General features: G+C 31.1%; 3 protein-coding genes across 4 annotated transcripts; 2 read left to right on the top strand and 1 right to left on the bottom strand.

Annotated features, from left to right (window-relative positions):
- Nucleotides 1-20: 20 nt before the first annotated feature.
- Nucleotides 21-6174, top strand: LOC128883382 (nucleolar protein 56). 2 transcript variants are annotated; one of them, XM_054135677.1, is made up of 4 exons: nt 21-174; nt 650-1221; nt 1327-2269; nt 3137-6174. In XM_054135677.1, the coding sequence occupies exons 1-3, from the start codon at nt 172-174 to the stop codon at nt 2234-2236; spliced, it is 1485 nt and encodes a 494-aa protein (XP_053991652.1). In that variant the 5' UTR covers nt 21-171; the 3' UTR covers nt 2237-2269; nt 3137-6174. The 2 variants fall into 2 exon arrangements, with proteins under 2 accessions (XP_053991652.1, XP_053991642.1); XM_054135667.1 differs by lacking the exon at nt 3137-6174 and having other exon boundaries at nt 22-174; nt 1327-2678.
- A 580-nt stretch (nt 6175-6754) lies between these two features.
- On the bottom strand, nt 6755-16698 carry LOC128883371 (uncharacterized). The gene is made up of 9 exons (XM_054135649.1): nt 15918-16698; nt 12808-12887; nt 12426-12544; nt 11620-12002; nt 11321-11537; nt 10673-11231; nt 10444-10584; nt 7216-10074; nt 6755-6875 (listed from the first exon to the last, which is right to left on the bottom strand). The coding sequence occupies exons 1-8, from the start codon at nt 15956-15958 to the stop codon at nt 7244-7246; spliced, it is 4371 nt and encodes a 1456-aa protein (XP_053991624.1). The 5' UTR covers nt 15959-16698; the 3' UTR covers nt 6755-6875; nt 7216-7243.
- An 896-nt stretch (nt 16699-17594) lies between these two features.
- Nucleotides 17595-19308, top strand: LOC128883424 (ER membrane protein complex subunit 8/9 homolog). The gene is made up of 6 exons (XM_054135774.1): nt 17595-18167; nt 18324-18400; nt 18506-18575; nt 18640-18725; nt 18805-18963; nt 19135-19308. The coding sequence occupies exons 1-6, from the start codon at nt 17958-17960 to the stop codon at nt 19199-19201; spliced, it is 669 nt and encodes a 222-aa protein (XP_053991749.1). The 5' UTR covers nt 17595-17957; the 3' UTR covers nt 19202-19308.
- The last annotated feature ends 102 nt before the right edge of the window (nt 19309-19410 follow it).

Genomic DNA, 19410 nt, shown 5'->3' on the forward strand with positions numbered 1-19410 from the left:
TCAGGAAATATCACGATCTCCATCTTTCTTTTTGTATATGCTATACCTACTATACTGGCTATACACCCGGCGATATCCGGAACACATGTTTCTTCCTAACCATAGTACTACGTTTTTGGATTCGTGTAGTGATTGTTTGAATTATTGAATGGAATACAGAATAAACAAAATATGGTAAATAAACCCAACAATTACTTGATACCTACACCGTCTATTGTTCATATAACCGGTTTTCAAGATCATTTACATACAAAGTTTTCTACAAAACACTATTTTGGCTTGAATTTGGACAACGTGGCAATTTCTTTTATTTTGTACAAGTATTTCATTACGAATAAACTTAAAATACTGTGTTTATATATTCATATTCGAAAGTTTAGATTTTTACACACTTAATTACTGGATACGAATGTTTGGTACGAGTTGAACATCAAAAAATTTCGCTTAAGCGTCTATGAAAACATGTGTAAAAACGCTTCGAGTACTTTCAATGAGTCCTGTTTTTATATCATGATTCATTGAGCATAATATCTGTCAAATACGTTTTTATATTTCGATTTACATCATGATATTCGTTATAATATTTATGAAATATGTTTTATATTGATAGTATTCGATTAAATAAATGTTTTTTATTTAAATGTTTCAGTCAAAGCTGTTTGTTTTGTTTGAGCATGCTGCTGGGTACGCAGTCTTTGCAGTTAAAGAATTTGAAGAGGTAGGAATGCTACTGCCTCAAGTTGAAGCATCCGTTACAGATATATCACGCTTCAATACAGTTGTGAAACTCATTGGATTCTCGCCTTTTAAAACTGCCTTGGCAGCTCTAGAAAATATAAACAATGTATCCGAAGGAGTTGTTCCTGAAGATTTGCAATTATTTCTGGATTCCTGTATACCAAAAGCAGGAAAAAAGGAAAAAGTGGTTCTTGGCGTGGCAGACCCAAAACTTGGAGCCAGTATTACAGAAGCATTAAATATAAAATGCGATCATACAGGTGCCATTCCAGAAATCATCAGAGGAATCAGATTTCATTTCCATAATTTGGTAAAAGGTTTCACTGTTAAAAGTTCTGGTGTTGCACAACTTGGACTGGGACATAGTTATTCTAGAGCCAAAGTAAAATTTAATGTCAATCGCGTGGATAACATGATCATACAAAGCATAGCTTTGTTAGATCAATTGGATAAAGATGTAAACACATTCAGTATGCGTATAAGGTATGTATTTATAATACATGATTTAATTAATTTTTTTGAATTTAGACAATAACATATATTGAGTATAATTTATATTTACATGTACATTGTAACTTATGCTTGCAGGGAATGGTACAGTTATCATTTTCCAGAACTTGTAAAAATAGTTCCTGAGAATTATATGTATGCCAAAGTTGCACAATTAATCAAGAATAGGAAAGAGCTTACAGAAGAAAAATTGGAAGCTTTGGAAGAAGTTGTCATGGACAGTGTTAAAGCTCAAGCAATTATTGATGCATCAAAATCATCTATGGGAATGGATATTAGTCCTGTTGATCTCCTTAATATCGAAATGTTCGCGGCGCGTGTTATTGCTTTAGCTGATTACAGAAAGCAATTGGCAGAATATTTAAGATCTAAAATGGCTGGAGTAGCTCCCAACTTAGCTACATTAATAGGTGACCAAGTAGGAGCCAGATTAATAGCGCATGCTGGATCTCTTACAAATTTAGCCAAATATCCGGCTTCTACTGTACAAATATTAGGGGCAGAAAAGGCTTTATTCAGAGCATTAAAAACAAGGGGCAACACTCCAAAATATGGGTTACTGTTTCATTCGACTTTCATTGGCCGTGCTGGTACTAAAAATAAGGGTAGAATTTCAAGATATCTTGCGAATAAATGTTCCATAGCGTCAAGAATCGATTGTTTCACCGAAATACCGACCAATGTATTTGGCGAAAAGTTGCGACAACAAGTAGAGGATAGGTTGAAATTTTACGAAACTGGTGAAATACCTAAGAAAAACATAGATGTTATGAAGGAAGCATTACTGGAGGCTTCACAGATAATAGCGAACATCGAAGAAGAATCGCCTAAAAAGAAAAAGAAAAAATTGAAAAGGAAAAGAAGCGAAACTGTAGAAAATGGAACGGAAAATGGATTTACTGAGAACGGTGTACAAGATGAATCTGAGGAACCAGTGAAGAAAAAGAAAAAAAAGAAAAAGTCAAAAAGTCTAGCCGAAGACGAATGAAAAACAATATTTTGAGTCTATGTAACTGTAATGGTATGTTGATTGTAATAAATCACGTTACTTAGTGAATAGTTTAAGTTACATATTAAGCGGAACTTGAAATACATTGTTTTCTACACAATTTCACTTATAATTATAATCTTTATAAAATTATTATTTGGCTCATTAATAATTAAATATTTTAATTGTAAAATTTAAAAACGTGACAATTATATCCGATTATACGTTAGACATATTTTTCATATACCTAGTAGTATACTGTTTGACTTGAATTTTGTTTCAAAATATACATAATTTTATGAAGAAAATAACTGTAAAATATAATCATTTGTAACTTAAATAATTGTATACATGTGTACTGTGCATTACTCCATTTTTGTATTATTTTTCACTTCCTTATTCAATATGTACAGCATTAAAAATAAATGTATATGTATTTGTATTTAGATTTGTTATTTTATTCATAATTCGAAATCATTTCCTTTTACAAAGTATTAATTTTTTTACTTATATCACTTGTACAGTGGAATCTGATCGAGTTTATTAAATGATAATAATTACATTTTCTTTCTTGTTTCCTAAATGTATTATTAACATAAAACAAAACTTGTTCTTCCAAATACTGTACGGATTAAGCGCATCTTCCGAATATTTTAAAATTAATACCTCCCTAAAAAACTACTAAAAGTGAGGATTATTCTCGACTTTTTATCTACTTTAATTGCAATTAATGTGATCTTTGAATTAAATCAGAAATTTAAAAATGCAAGTAAATAAAGAATCGATAATACAATAATTAAAGAAAGATAAAATATTTCATTGTGCTTTTAAAAATTTCGTATATGATCGTATGTGCACATTTAACTTGAATTTTATGTAGTAAACCATTTTGTATTACAGGAAAATAAGATAGAACTTCAATGTTGAAGGGAAATAGTATACAAGAGGATAATCAATTGGATATAGTTAATGCAAGGGAAAATGATGTTAAAAGTGAATAAATTATAATAGTTCAAAATTCGTATTAACACCAGCACCAATGAGCATTTAATAACGATAAAACTGTGATGTAAGTATAAATACTTGAAGAATTAATAATTACAATTATCGCGGCTACTGTAAACAATATTCAGTCAAAAATCGACGGGTGAACTATTAATTATCATTCGCACGTATATATCATAAGCAACGTAATAACTGTCCTAAATTTTTGCGGAGGAACAGTAACTTTCAACTCTGTTGTATTTCTTTTTATACATAAAATCGTAAAGTATACGTAACTTTTAACCATGAACTCTAAACGCGCGATTAATATTGATATGTACCGATACATATTGATTAATATTGCTTAAAGGTTTCAATTTAATACTTATTATTTTAAAAATACTTTGATAATAAATGCAACTATACATATATATAGATCTAATAGTAAAAAGTGTTTTTGAAATTTTTAAACACTAGTAAGTAATCATAACTCGTTCCACACATATACAATAGCCACAATAACCTTTAGAAATATACTCATAACAATGAAACAAATGATACAAGTCATTAACAAAGTGTAATTAAATCAAACGAATGAGTCCTATTTGTAAAACGTATAATGAACAATATCATCGCGCGGAAATAGCATAAAAATACAGTTTACGCTTACACATGAATTAAGGATGTGTATTTCAATAAGACAATACACATTGTTTCCTATTTCTCAAATGTGGAATTAATAAAAAGGGTCGAATACATCATTCTTTACCAATATTCTGTGTACAAATTTATAAAACTTATTTGCTAACAAAAAAAAAAAAGGTTCGTTTAATTTTCATCCAGTTTGACACTATAAAGGCCTCCGTAATTCTAGACTGTAATCGTGCCTCTATATATTAATATTTAAACGGTTCGAATGATGGTAATACCGCACTTATTCATATTGACTATATTTGTTTATATTTGTACAATAATATATACATATGTATGTATATTAATACATACATATGTATGTATACTTTAACACTTTAAAAATATATTCCCCATCTACGTCAACTTTTTTGCTTCATATAAAATGCTCAAATAATGGAAAATGTAAAGGATCCATTTTTTCCCTTACAAAATTCAGTCTCTGATACTTGCATAGAAGCCTGTAAGTTAATTCCACATCAACTTTACGAGAATTGAAAGTGAGAATTTGATAACAACCTAATCATAGAACTGTTTGATAAATGTAAAGTAATTTTAACCAGATAAAATATAATTTTAGGATGTTCTATACATACTAATGGTATAGTATACGTTTTATAAATCTGAACTTTGCTGCAAATTCTGAAATAACTTTTAAATTTTACTTCTACTTTATAAATAACAAAACATTATAACATTTATCGTATTAAAATATAACTGTCAAATAAAAATAACGAATATAGCATGCAGTCAATTTTTTCATTAACAAACATTCCAATGTCTAAGAATTATTAACAAAATAACATATTATTGTATGATATATTTCAGTATCATGCAGCAAAGATTATTAAAATCATTGCTAACAAACAGCACACATAAAGGAAATATGACTTAACAATGTAATAGTTAATACTTAATTATCTGTAGCTATAATTTTTCTCTTAATAATCGAATAAACAATTATGCGGAAAGATATGCATCTTTTTCATTGTTAGTAACAAGTAACTAAGGAAGTGCTATTTAATGTTTACATTCCTTGTCTACTTTACAAAAAACCTAGAATATCATTCAATTGCAAAGATGATTAAATTTCTCATAATCATGTAATTACGCAACTACAAAGTTCTTAAATAATTTACAATGGACCATAAACACATAATATTATTAAATCACCATGCTGAGTGGAGCGCTTTCAAAGCGCGGAAATATTCGTCGCGCTGATTTTTGTGCTTCTTCTTTAAGTTAATAAGGTCTTGTATCCTGCATTATGTCTTCATAGTCACCTATATCTTCTTAGATACTATTAATTTTGTATAATTTTCTTTCGTGCAAAACTAACTATAATAGGGAAGCACTTATCGTTACTAATGTTATTGCGTCTTTTTATTTTTTTCTTCGTAGACGAATATCATCGACATCAAATATCTATGATAGAAAAGTGAAATGGTTTTTACATCCTTACATACCCAATGTAAATGCAGCTTTCTGAATGCTGCAATAACTCTACTTTCTATAAACCGCTGTAAAAGCATTTTTTCGATTTTGTTGAAACTTTAAATAACAGACAACAGAACATCTTATATCCAATAGTAAATAAAAGTAGTATACTACATTTCCACAAGTATTTGTAACTCACTTTCATGCATACATTCTTATGATACATTATACACTTAAGGCATAATTCTGATTCGTCGTAGAGTTAAAATTTACATTATGTATAAAACTTTTAGGACAAGTCTGCCTGATTTGTTCCCGCGTAATTTGCAAATAACATAAATATTGATTACAAAAGTGCAATATTTGTATTGCGGAATGTTACTGGGAACACATACTATCTAGAATTATCACTTTGACAAACACATACTCACAGACGTATTGAAACTTAATCTATAGAGCTGCTCTAAAACGTTAAACTAACCACGTATTTTACGTAGCACTCATCACGGTTATATGCATTATATTTTTTCAAAAATTGTTTTTCTTTGAAATCATTGGATGATGATAAAATGATAGCAACAAAGTTCATACAGCAGAATATTAACATATAGTTCAACTCAAAATACAATGTACAAAATTCAGAAATTGAAAATACTTTTCAACTTTTTATGAACACATGATTATGCAATGCATGTTTCACTGATCATTTTACTCTGACATTTACAATACGCAGTTGCACCCTGTGTATAATCAAACTACTCCACCCAGAAAATAGAAAATTTATTTAAACTCCACTTATGCCTTCATGTTAGCATTCACTCGTTTAAAAATTTTCATTGAAATGCAGGAAAAAATGCAGGATTTACTTGTTGGTTTTGCTGCTGAGGTTGAATTATAGATGATGTATATCCCATTGTTGATGTTGCTAAAATAATTATATTTTTTTGTCATATAATATCTGCTTCTGAACAATTCAGTTACAACACATTGTAAAATATATGCTACAAAATCCAATTAATTCAAGCTCACAAAATTGTATAATTTATTCTTTTCTACAGTTAGAATATATTCTTCTAGATTAAAAATTATAAATTAGAAACTTAAAATTTTCTTTTCTATGAAAATAAAAATATCTATTTGTTTCTCACTTTAATGTAGTAGTAATTTTACGTTGCTACTATTTAACTGAAAAATGTTTAATAGAATACAAATTTTCTTTTTAAAAAACCAGTTCCAATATACTCTATACTTCAGATAAATACATTAAAACTACATTTCGTATATTTTATAATTTACTTACTTGTAAGTTTAATTTGATGTTGCGGACTATTGGTTGCCATTTGATTCATTGTTGGAGCAGGTCCCATTTGTTTAGCCTTACTCCCCATTATATTGTCAAGATCTATGTTCAATCCTGAAGAAGCCCATGTAGAACCAACTTGTGCAGATGTATTACTTGACATTTGAATTTTGGAATTGGTAGATGTAGGGGTAAGAAGATTTGTAACAGATGGTAATCCAATTGTTCCTAAATATGACATTTCTTTTAGTTTTAATAACATACATTTGTCTTCAATACTTTATTACATTCTCGCATTTACATTACATTATCTTAATAGTAGTTAAGTAATGAAGTTAGTAATGCATAAACATATTTATTTCTTTTTTATTTACTGTAAGATATTATGCCGAATCATTACAATTTTTTGCAAAAATATCATCTAAATTTTATAAATTGTGTTATAATACCATACATTACATTTTTTAGATGATACTTAAACTTTCATTTATATATGATAAATAATGAATAAAAATAGAAAATGTACTGTACTATAAAATTCTAAAGCAGACTGTATGAATACACTCACAAAAATCTTATTAAATTCCTGATAAAAATTAATTTTCAAATGTGGAATCCATAATGGAGTCAATTAAAGATACCACGCTAGCACCTAAACTTCTGCATTCTTTGTCACAATCACCATTAATCATATTTTGAGACAAATCTAAAAGCCATAGCCTTACTTCAATGATAGTTTCAAATAATTCATTTACGATTGTATCTTTTGGCACTGCAACAAGTACAGCTGCAACATTTTCTATAACTGCCACTCTAACTTTTGCTTGATCATGATATCGTAGTGACCATGACAAGTCTAAAATTTCTTTTCCCATTTTAGAAGCTAATAAACAATTTTGGGCTGCTACCATTATTGTAGATAAGGTTTTGAGAAATCGAATCAATAAGATGTTTTCTTGATCTGTAAAAATCTGCAATCCACTATTTAAACAAGTACCCTGTTTACCGAAACTATACAAAAGTGGATAAAAAAATGAAGATGCAACGTTTGCAAATTTATTTTCGAATGTTTTGGAAGATTTTATGCTATGTGCGTATCTTTTTGTGTTTAATTCAATTCTTTTATCAACAATTTCTCGCCAATCTACAATCTGGTCTTCTGGCCTTCCGAATTCCTCGAAATCATCACTGTATAACACATTATACTGTTGACTTTTTTCAATATTAATAAAAAGTGATACTTTGTTTGAAATTTCTTTTCTTTTTGGTTTCGATTTTACTTCATCGATTGTACTCTCTTCATTTTCCTTAACTGGAATGCTTGATAATTTTCTTGCTGTTTCTGCTAATACATCTAGGAAGAATAATCGTTGACTTGCAGAGTATTTATCTACTTCTGTATAAAATTGTTGACATAAAAATGCAGCACATTCGTTGGGATATATGGTTACTATAGCTACACAAGACTTAAATGTTAATGTTTCAAAATTGTCTACACAACACGATTCTTTGAGCGTAATAAGAAGTTCTAATAATTCAATAGCAAAGGATACATCATCGCCGGGTAATTGTGATAATATTAATTCTTCGCAAACTTCTAATGATTCCGAAAAGATATCTGGATTTGTCGAATTTTTTTCATTAACTAAATTGTCACGTAAATCACGTAGGTACGCTGGTCGTAATTTTTCAGTAACTTTTCTATCGTGAGACATATCATATGGTACTAAGTCATCATCGCTGTCTAATTCTGAATCATTTTCAGTGTCGTTGATTATTTCATTGTTATCTGACACTATCGTATGAGGTACAGCTAATCCTTTAAAATTAGTTATAGTAGAGATATCTTCACATCTATTGCTCTCTTTTATTTCTATACTCTTCTTAAGTAAAATACTACATTCCACACCTAACTCGTATAGTCTTTTATCGGCTAATGTGTCAAATTCAATGTCATTAAGAATTAAACAATTCTCTTCGGTATGTTCCTTTCTTTCTGAGATGTTTGTTATTGTACCCAATTTTTTTAAAGACCGAACTAAATCTATCGCTTCAATTGGCATATTGTTATATTCAAAATGAAGCTTCGGCGCGTTATCTGATTCAGATAATTCATCAGTGAAAATTTCACCGATACACATTCCTATAGCTCGTAAAATAATGTGTGAACATTCAAGGTGAACCGATATACCAGAAAATAGCAATCTTTGAATACTATCTTTTTCATCCCTAGACAAATAATTTTTTGATTTTCTCATACACATAATTATTAGTTTTGTTATATATTTATGTTGATCCACTGAAGTATGATTCAAAGCACTTTTGTCGCCCCAAACGTCTAGAAGTTTCATTAATAATTCAATTACAATACGACTTTCGTCTAAAAATTGCGATAAGTACAAGCTTAAATTCATTATTAAATTTTCATCATTATAGTAACACATTAAAGGAATTTTTGTTGTTAACGTGTATTTCCAATTTGAATTGGATAATACATCACCAAAAATTGGATACACTCCAAATTTTACATCGCAATGTTTTAAAAATAATACAGCTATTGGTTCTATACTTGGTGTATCTAATGTTTTGAATATTCTTTGTATCAAATTTTGTTCATTGTTCTTATTTTTGAAACACCATTCTGTTAAGATGGCGATGAAAGGCAACAAATGTTCTACGTTCGCGGTTTTTACCAGTTTGCTGATTAAAATTGCAAGCGGCTTTGTCTCTATGTTGATACCATAATGCAATCCAGTGTTTATAAATGATATTGCGCGGCCAATATGAAAACTCATAATTTTTAGATACGTTTGTGGGAGAAAAGTGTCGAAGGTTTTATTTTTCAGTTTATTAGCTACACGATTTGGTAACGAAATTAATATTTGCACCACATTTCGCCAAGTCTGATCCAACTCCTCTTCTTGCCTTAAACTTCGAATTTCACATTTGCATACATTTATTATTGCAGAAAACAAAGCGTCACTTTTCATTAATAATTCCAAAATTACCGAAATAGTAAACATCTTTTCCTCATCTTCAGTTTGTTTCAGAGCAAAACTTAAAGCTGATAAAGATTCTGTGAAAATTGGTAATGTGGCGCCATCAACAATTATTAAATCTTTAACTATTGGATCTAATGTATTCCCTTGCAATGGCCAATTATAATCAAACTTTTCAATAACTTCTTCTAAGATTCTTCCATGTAACATAGAATCGATTTCATGGTCAAAATCAAGCATAGTATATTTTTGTGGCGTAAACGACCCTGGTAAGAATTTAATGTAATCGGAAATATAAGACTTCAGTTTTATCAAACTGTTATGGCTTTTGATAGGACCCATACAACATAATTCTCCCAAAAGTCGATGTGCAGCATGTTTTGAAAGATTTTCAGCAGAAGCGACGAAGCTTTCTTCTATCTTGTATGCTGTAAGGAAAGTCTCTCTTGGGGGCATTATATTATCTTTAAATACATCCTCAAAATTAAATAAATCATGCACAAAATTTTGCAATGAAGATGTATATGCTTTCTTTTAAATCAAAAGACGATCGTAACTTTTTCAACCAGTACAAGGCGAAGTATAATACGAACTTCTTTCCTATGATATTTAATGTATATTCAGTGCTTGATTTTATGATTTAGTAATATTGAAATATATATAATATACTTTGAAATCAATGTATTTTTCTAATAAAACTGGAGTAAATGTGTAGAACTATGGTAACGCTAATTATTACGTACTACTAAACCATAAAACCACAATTTTATTAATATTAATAAATACTATATGCTTACCTCCATGACTACCCACGATAGGTGAATTAATGCTCATGAAAAGATTGGTATTGTCGGTACTATTTATTCGCCTATCAATAGAACCAGTGGTCACAGAATTTAAGGTATCTAAATCTGATAAAAGATCCGTAGTTGAAGGCGCTGAAAAAAGATAATTTAATATTAGAGTCCTATACTTTTTTCTTATAAATAACTATTAAATATCAAGTAATAGTTATATATACTGTACCTGTATTATTATTTAATGTTTGTTGATTGTTGAGCACTTGCGGTTGTAAAGAATCAAACAGATTACTATTCATATTAGAATTTTGTAGAACTGTGTTTCCAGAAGTTACAGGTGTAAAAGAAGGTGTGCTTGCTGAGTGAGTGTTCATGAACATTGAATTATTCACGTTAACAGTCACTGGACTATTAATATTTGGTATTGTTGTTCCTATCAAATTTATTTGTGTTTGTGGCATTTGTGATTGAACTACTGGAGGATTAGATATTGTTACAGAAGAATTGAAAGCAGATGTGAAATCCGCGAATTCATCGTTACTGTCTTTCGTTTTCACGGTAGGACTGCCGAACGCGCTAGTAAAATCCCCAAAGTCTGTGTTTGCATTATGGCTTTGTACAGTAGGTTGAGTATTTGCCCTTGGATTAAAGTCATCGTCGTCATCAACAACTGATTTAGCGTTATTCTCATTCTGAGAATCAAAAATATCATTTAAAATGTCATTTTTACTTTTTTGCTTGATGGGTAATGACAAAGAATTATTTTGCGATCCGGATATACCATTCTGTAAATGTAAATTAATTTATCATTTTCGTTGCTGTTATAAAAACTATAACTATAATCTTCTGCTATAGTAGATATTTCTTTGCTTACATTAGACTGTTCTCTTCCATAATTTGCAGCAGCCCCTAAATCTACCTTCTTAATAGTTCGCGGCAATCGCGCAGGTGAAGCATTTGTGGAAGCTGTAGGTACAGAAGTAGTTTTACTAAGACGATCTGTGTTGTCCATTGTATCTCTGTATTCTCTACCTCCCCTTTTCGGACTCGGGTGAACATCATTATCCGAATCTTCTCTTTCACCATCGTCGCTGTCATGGAAAAACAGAATATAAATAATGCCAAAGATAAGTAAGTAATGGTAAAAAAAAAAACATTAAAATTAATATCTACCTGTTATTCGTATCTTCAAAACGTTTTGCCCGATTTTCTCTATCCCAATCAGCATAAGCATCTATACTACTTTTACCCCATTTCGGGCTATCCGTCCATCTATCTCCGCCACCAAATCGCATACCCATTGCTTCGCTGGATAAACCTACGTATTTGTCCTTATTTTTCTTAGCTTTCTTTCTCTCCTCTCGTAATTTATCGTCGTCCTGGATGAAGTCAATTAATTCCCTAACTTTATGCCTAATATTTATTCCTTGATCTTTCCCGAACTCGTCGATGCAAGTATAATTTTCCAAAGATCTAAGATCATAAATATGTTCCCTTGACGATGTAACCACTCGTTCGGAACCATTGCGAACTAGGTAATTCAAAAGTAAAAGAGACTGGAAAAAGAATATAAACAATTATTTGAAAATATAGAGAGTATAATTTTCCAATAAATTTATAAAAGAATTGAGTTTTCGAAATTATTAGGTTGTCCAGAAAGTTCGTGCCAATTTTTAAGAAAACTTCAAAGGCACATTTGAATTGTAATATATATTTATTGAATTACATAGGTACCATTTTGTTCCACAACCTTTCCACCTTTTAACGGATGTTTAAGGGATATATATGTTATTTGTTTTCAGCCATTTCGACATATTTAGACCTGCATCACCTATCAAAAATCGGCGTGGACTTTCCGGACAACCCAATACTTTTACATAATTCAAATCAAGTATCTTAAGGAAGATATCATTTTTTAATCAATCCATTAATTAGTTAAATATTCGAATTAACTATATTCACGATGGAAGTGAATATACCTTGTACGTTCGACGCCAATTTCGTTTTTCTTGCAACATCCTTTTCCACAACATGGACATTACCTCAGGAAATTGCTCGTACGTGAATGTAGACTGAGCAAGTTCTTGCATCATTGCCCCTGAAGAAATACATGCGGTACAATTAATGTTACCATACGTTGAACTTCGAAAAAGAGATCGAATTACATACGTGTCAGCAGTCATAATAAATACGAACGGTTTCGTATGAGAAAATTTAATAATTTTTTGAATATGCTTTATTCGCGTTTAATAGTAAACATACATTTATAAATAACTTTCACGAACTATAGATATCCGAAAGATATTTAATACGCGAAAAATTACGCAGACAATAATTACGAAATAATCAATTAAACCTTACCAGTGGGGCCCCAAGCATCGTCGTTTGTTGCTTCTCGAACTTTGGCCTCAGTTTCCGTGTAATTCATTACCACGTTGGCCCTACAAAATCAACACATATTTTTTTTTAATAATTTACAATATAATTTTTTCATGTTCTTAGTTGGCACGAAACAAGATTTACGACGATTCGACGACGCCATTAATTACTATGTAAAAGTACTTTCACTGTATTCATGTAGTGTAGATCCTACGAACACCTGCTAATTGCGCAATAATTACACGCGTCTAGTGGCACACGATACTTGTTTCGTTTCGTTTGTAGCACGATTTAAGTTCCAAAAAAAAATTAGTAATTCGAATATAATTCGCATCAGCAGGTATTAAAGGAATTTGATTGTATAAATTCATCGACAACAATTGTGTTTAACAGTTATTTAATAATCAATTCATTGAAATGTTTGAACCAAGTTGTTATAAAACAAAAAACAAAAAAATATATATATTATAATTCAAAATAGATAAAAATATATCATTCTTATCATTGAATAAGGAAACCGAATAACATATTTGTCAAAAGATAACGCGTAATGATAAACGACTTGTACTGTGTCAGGTTGATCCATTTTACGGCTAAACTTTACATATTTAATAAAATCAGATAATACATCGAGAGACTTCAACTTTCGTTATGCTCGTACTTATTAGTTTTTTGTAATACTTATTGTATGCAAAACGACAATATAAAATTAATTCTAGACTTTCGAATGTTTCATTACGGGGATATAAACATACTTTTTTGAGAGCATGAACAACAAATACACTGATTAAAAACATATCAAACACTGAATATAAAATAGACATTTACTTTTCATTTTTTTAACGAATTCTTTTATTTAAAATTTTGTGACTCTATCGAACGTTTAATCAAATATTCAAGCCGAACGTACGAAAGATAATAGAAAATCAATGTATTTCTCATTGCGATAAATGCGCTTTAAAAATATAAGCGCTTTTCATTTAAGTTTACATAATCCTGTTCAAGGAAAAAATAAACTGAGGGAAACGAACTAACAAATGTACAAATATGTGGTCGTTCGTCAGAACAGCGCATCGGTAAAATAACAATCGTGTTTTAAATCAGGAATCTTCACATGCACGATCATGGATTGCATTTGTATTCAGAAAGCACCAGAAATACTGTTAGAGATAATAGTGTTTTTCCGCTTCTCGGTTTCCACAGATCACGAAGAATCTCATATATCCGATCGTGTGTACAAATTAACTCGTAGCTAACGTTCTAAACAAATAATAAACGTAGACGATAATTATAATTATTGCACATTAATTGTCTTGAAAGATATGAAAAAGAAATAATCGAACGATTAAAATACTAGAATACATAGATAACACCGATGGTTGAGAACCACCATTTAATTCAACATTACGAGCACGTGTGTAATTATGTATTATGTATACATGTACAAATTAAGCACCGGTCGGTAATCATACTATACTCGTGCATATCATGATTAAGGAAAAACCGAAGGTAAAATGTTCATCCAACGTGAAATTTTATTTACTTTCATCGTCCATGAATATTTTTCACGCACGTGAACAACTCCATAATACTTAGCATTCTTTTAGACGAATGAAATCGAAAATAAACAGTTATCGTATTAAATCGTATGTAAGTGATGGCCAAATAAAAAAGTCTGAAACAAACGCTAGAGAGATGTAAACACGCGATTCATTTTCATGCGAAACCAAACCAACATTAGTTTTTTAAACGAAAGCTAGAAGTATTTTGTCGTTTGATATGGGAATAGCGACAAAGGTCCATTCTGTTCGAAAACAAAGCCGATATTGAAACTGACGTCGGGACCACGAGAGATTCGGCAATATTCTATCGAGAGGTTAGGTCAGGGTTAGTTCATTTTCGACAAAAAAATTTTCGATTTATTAATTCCACGTACAAATATTACACATGAAAAAGTTGAACCAAATAAATCATTTTTGATCGATTTGGATCTAAAAACGTAACATTTTATGCGTCGTTAAAAATTATCACGCATTGCGAGAAATTAAAGATAGATGCACCATCGATCTCTTATCATTGGTATTGGTGCACGCCAGCGGTTACATTTTACTGTTTTTATTGACGAAAATTGGTATTTCGACGATAGAGTTCAGTTCCTTTCTTTTAAACTATGCAACACTTCTCAACTGGTAGTCTTATTTATCATTGAGAGCAACCTGTTCCTGGGCTTATTACGGGACGTCTTATCTCCTAATTCCAGACTTTGCCGCGATAAACATAATTCTTTTTCGTCCGTTCTTGTTCAAATAAAAGAACAATATGTTTCCGATTCGAAAGTAAACTTGCTCGGAGACGAAACACAAATAAGAAAGTCAGAGAAACGAATGTAAACATAACATATTTTTATAAAAATATCATCAAACCACAACAATACGGAAGAATATAGTAGACAAATAAACGAGTTGTGCAATTAATAACGTATTATTGGATTATCTGGATTGACTTTTCGTAGCATTCGTTATGAAAATTGCTTTTTACTTGAGATAGAGTTTGCTACTGTTTATGTTAACGCACGTAATATATAAATAAATTTAGAAAGCTGTGTAGTGTGTGTTATAATAATAGTGAATACCAAAATAGGCAAAGGAACGGTAAAACGATGCGTGTCGTCATTAGCAAAAAGTATACCGAGAAAATAGTTAGGTTATTTTACCTTCTCGTAGCCATATAACATTGCTTTGTATCGTAAAAGATGTTGGTGTTATTTGACCCAGAAACTTGTATTCGATCGAATAATTGTTGTTTAATAACCCGCGTAAATAATATACTGTAGGAGTATAATAATCACAAGATTCGTTCGGAAACGAACCAAGAACTTCGATTCTACAAATTTTAATAGTAGATAAATTTCAAATACAAGTTCGCGGATAAATAGCGTGTTAAATAACGAAGGCAAAGGTAATTATTTTAAGAAAGATCGAGTTCAGCGGGGAACGAAAATTCGTCCAGCGTATCAAACAAGTAGAGTGGAATGCGTCGAAAAAAAGTAAAAGCAAGGTTAGATCGCGTGTAATTGACTTAATCGTACTTACGCCTTGTCCATTAACTCCCGCACTTTCCACATGTTCATCATCGAGCTTCACACAGACTGTTATACACGTTTACTGGAATAAAACTACGCAACCTGCACTGATAAATGTTCACCAGATGTTTTTGGGAGCATTTGATTTCGCGACAGCGACGGCGAACGAACGTCACCAGGCGGTGGCCATGTTATCCCTTCCACGTTCCATTCAACTAATAGTCGTCACAGGTGTTTTACGCCTGCCAACCACGAACCTGAAGGACGGTGCAGAAAGAAGTATTATGGCAAGGGGACCGATGACTTGAGTTACGGGAGGAAATGACCTCGCAGGTAACCTTCAGCCATTTTCCTTTGGTCCATTAATGGCGGCGTGTGCTCGAAGCGCGGCAAAATTCGAATCCTAAAAGAATCGTGTATATTCATTAATTATTTTAAGGGAGCACTGCACGAATTATTGTTAAATAATCCTCGAAACGTTGAATACGATAGAAGAATAGTTCTGTTGACCTTAACTAAACGTATACAAAGTGTCCCAAAAATGTTGTAACACCTTGAAAGGGATGGTTCGGGAGGTGATTTGAAGCAACTTTTCCCTTGGCGAAAATTTTGTTCGAGGCTTCGTTGAGTAGATATTAACGGAAAACACTGACCAATCAGACCGCGAGGATGCCGATGGAGCGCTCGCGGTAGCGTATGAGCGCGGCCGCCTAGCGCGTAGCCTACGCTCAATGGGCATACTCGCGCTCTGATTGGTCAGTGTTTTCCGTTAATATCTTTTCAACGAAGCCTCGGACAACATTTTTGCTAAGGAAAAAGTTGTTTCAAATCACCTCCCGAACCACCCCTTTCAAGGTGTTACAACATTTTTGGGACAATCTGTATAGAAGTATGAATATTCATGTTACATCCGAAGCTTCTTGACGCTAATGCTGTGTGACTCGAATGGTTGTCGGAGATGGCACTACTAGTTGACCAAGGCAAGATGGCTGAAGAGAACTTTGGAGTTTCATTCCCCTTCCGTTTGTCGTTCCAACCACACATATGCATCCTTTAGAGTTTAGAGATTACCGTGCTGCCAACTTCACTTTTCATTATCGAAAGTTCTTCTTACTTTTATGATCTTTCTCCGATACTATGCGACACTCTACAATTGAAGTACCTTGAATCCTTTCATTGAATGTCATTAATGAACACTCTGAACGCTTTACTTTAATTAATATAGGCCATCAGATAATGTTAATTGTCAGTTGATAGATCATCATACACTTATTTAATATGTATATTTAGTTATTTAAAACATTATTAACAGCATTATAATTTTTATTCTGGCATCTTTACGTCGTATTTAAATATAAAATGTATTTGATCTATTGCCAAACGATCATTTGAAAAACTGATAACAATTGCTGGTCCCACGTATCTCGTTTTTATTGTTTAAATCAATGGAATAATTAAAATGTGAAATACTAGTTACTTGATTGCGAACAATACGTTCCAGTTTTTATATTGTCTTAATTTATTTGATCACAAATCGTCCAATGAAAGAGTTAATGAAAGAAAATGTATAAAGATATCAAATAAAGTAATGCATAGGGACATATGTACACTCTTTATCAGGGATCAATGGACCAATGAGATTCTGTTATAATCACGTGGTTTTATTTATCGAGCTTTTGTTCTTTTTAGGAAAAATATAGCTTTTAAATATTCTACGCAACTTGTCTTTCGTAACATTGGACAAATTTGAAAGAATAAATTTTAGAAAAATATGAATCATAGGAGTATCGTTTGCAATAGCTGATATACCAAGATATAACGAAGGATTACTGTCCTCACGGATTTATTTTTATTATAACGTTTGCTCACAATCAGAGAATAAATCATTAACTTTCTTTACTTTTTAAAATTCTAATTTAAATCGCGTTACGCTGCTAACATAATTACCAACGTTTAAAACGTGATACGTGACTTCGTCTATGTCGAATAAACTATCGATTGTTAATGGCAATATTTGTTATTATGTGTGATTATATGTATCCACGTCAAAATGGCAGATATCTCGTTCTCTAACCGTGCCTATTTTAAGATTATGTCCCATGCTGCTAAGTATCCTCATTGTGCAATAAATGGATTATTGTTGGCCAAACAGAAGAATAAAAGCGATAGTAAATCCGTAGAATTACGTATCGAAGATGTAATTCCACTATTCCATATCTGTCTTCATGTATCGCCTATGGCAGAAATCGCATTAACCATGGTAAATACGTAAACATTAAGCACGATCACCTTAGTTAATGCAGACATAAACTTTATGAACAGAATTTGTTATATTAATCATATTTACTAAAATAAACAGATTCAATGTGCTAGTTTATTTTATACTTATATTAAGCTTTTACAAAATGATTTTTAGGTTGATCAATTTGCTACAAGCAAAGGTTTAATAATTGCAGGTTATTATCTTGCAAATGAAAACATAAATGATTTAAGGTAATTTATCATCATTTATTTGTTTTTGAACCTATTTCTGAAAATTCTTTTAAGAGTTTCAGTTAATTTTGTTAAGTTTTTAATGAGTTTGTTCTTTTAATGTAGTACAGATAAACCTGCTCATAGAATCGCAGACAAAATAGCAGAAAACCATGGAAATGGTCTACTTGTTGTGGTAAGTATAAAACACAATAAGTTTAAAAAAAAATGGCCCAATAATTTTCTTTTCTTGATATTAGGTAGACAATATGAAATTTCCATTCTGTGAGAATAACTTGAGAGTGTCTCAATACATTGATGGCAAATGGAAGCTTAAAGACACAGAGTAATAAAACATTTCATATACATTTCTATATACTTACTTATACATCAAATAAAAAATGTTTTTCTTTTTACATTTGTAGTGTATATGAGATTGGACCTGCAAATTTGGTAGCACTATATTCTTTAATAAAAGAAGATCTGTGTAAAAATCTTGTTGATTTTGACAATCATCTGGATGACATTTCTCTCGATTGGCAGAATCGGAAATTTAACAAGATTATAGACGAGGCTCTAGAAACGTATAAATAGAAACTGCTAATTAGAATTTCATTTAATATATAATTGTGTAAAAACTAATATATAAAATTTTAAAAAATATTTATCTGTTTGCATAGATTTTTGTTTATATAAGAAACAACATTCACAACAAACCATTTGCATTTATATGTTATATATAACATATGTTATAGTAATCAGCTCAGTGAGGAGGATATGCTCCTATGGTCAAGTAACTTGCATCTCCCCATAACCCAATAATAACTGTGCCTAATTGGTCAGAGGACGAAAAACGGCCAGTGGCAATCGGTGCTGATTCATGTAAAGTAGAATGGTCAAGTAAAATAAAAACCACGTTCAACTCTCAACCGAGTCGTTATCTTTGTTTTCGACCTCCTCGAGAAATGATTAACAATATCAACTTTATTCAGATAGTAATTTAGGTTAAACTAACCTAAATTTATGTCATA

Source organism: Hylaeus volcanicus, chromosome 1 (assembly GCF_026283585.1).
Source record: "Hylaeus volcanicus isolate JK05 chromosome 1, UHH_iyHylVolc1.0_haploid, whole genome shotgun sequence".
Classification (NCBI taxonomy): domain Eukaryota; kingdom Metazoa; phylum Arthropoda; class Insecta; order Hymenoptera; family Colletidae; genus Hylaeus; species Hylaeus volcanicus.

What these genes read in the sequence shown, in the direction of transcription:
- LOC128883382 (XM_054135677.1), top strand. An exon ending in ACATTCAGTATGCGTATAAG is followed by an intron (nt 1,222 to 1,326) that starts GTATGTATTTAT and finishes TTATGCTTGCAG; the next exon opens with GGAATGGTACAGTTATCATT.
- LOC128883371 (XM_054135649.1), bottom strand. Translation starts at nt 15,958, where the DNA reads ATGATGAACATGTGGAAAGTGCGGGAGTTAATGGACAAGGC. An exon ending in CGATGCTTGGGGCCCCACTG is followed by an intron (nt 12,545 to 12,807) that starts GTAAGGTTTAAT and finishes GTATTTCTTCAG; the next exon opens with GGGCAATGATGCAAGAACTT. An exon ending in ATTGGCGTCGAACGTACAAG is followed by an intron (nt 12,003 to 12,425) that starts GTATATTCACTT and finishes TTCTTTTTCCAG; the next exon opens with TCTCTTTTACTTTTGAATTA.
- LOC128883424 (XM_054135774.1), top strand. Translation starts at nt 17,958, where the DNA reads ATGGCAGATATCTCGTTCTCTAACCGTGCCTATTTTAAGATTATGTCC. An exon ending in CAGAAATCGCATTAACCATG is followed by an intron (nt 18,168 to 18,323) that starts GTAAATACGTAA and finishes AATGATTTTTAG; the next exon opens with GTTGATCAATTTGCTACAAG. An exon ending in TGGAAGCTTAAAGACACAGA is followed by an intron (nt 18,726 to 18,804) that starts GTAATAAAACAT and finishes TTACATTTGTAG; the next exon opens with TGTATATGAGATTGGACCTG.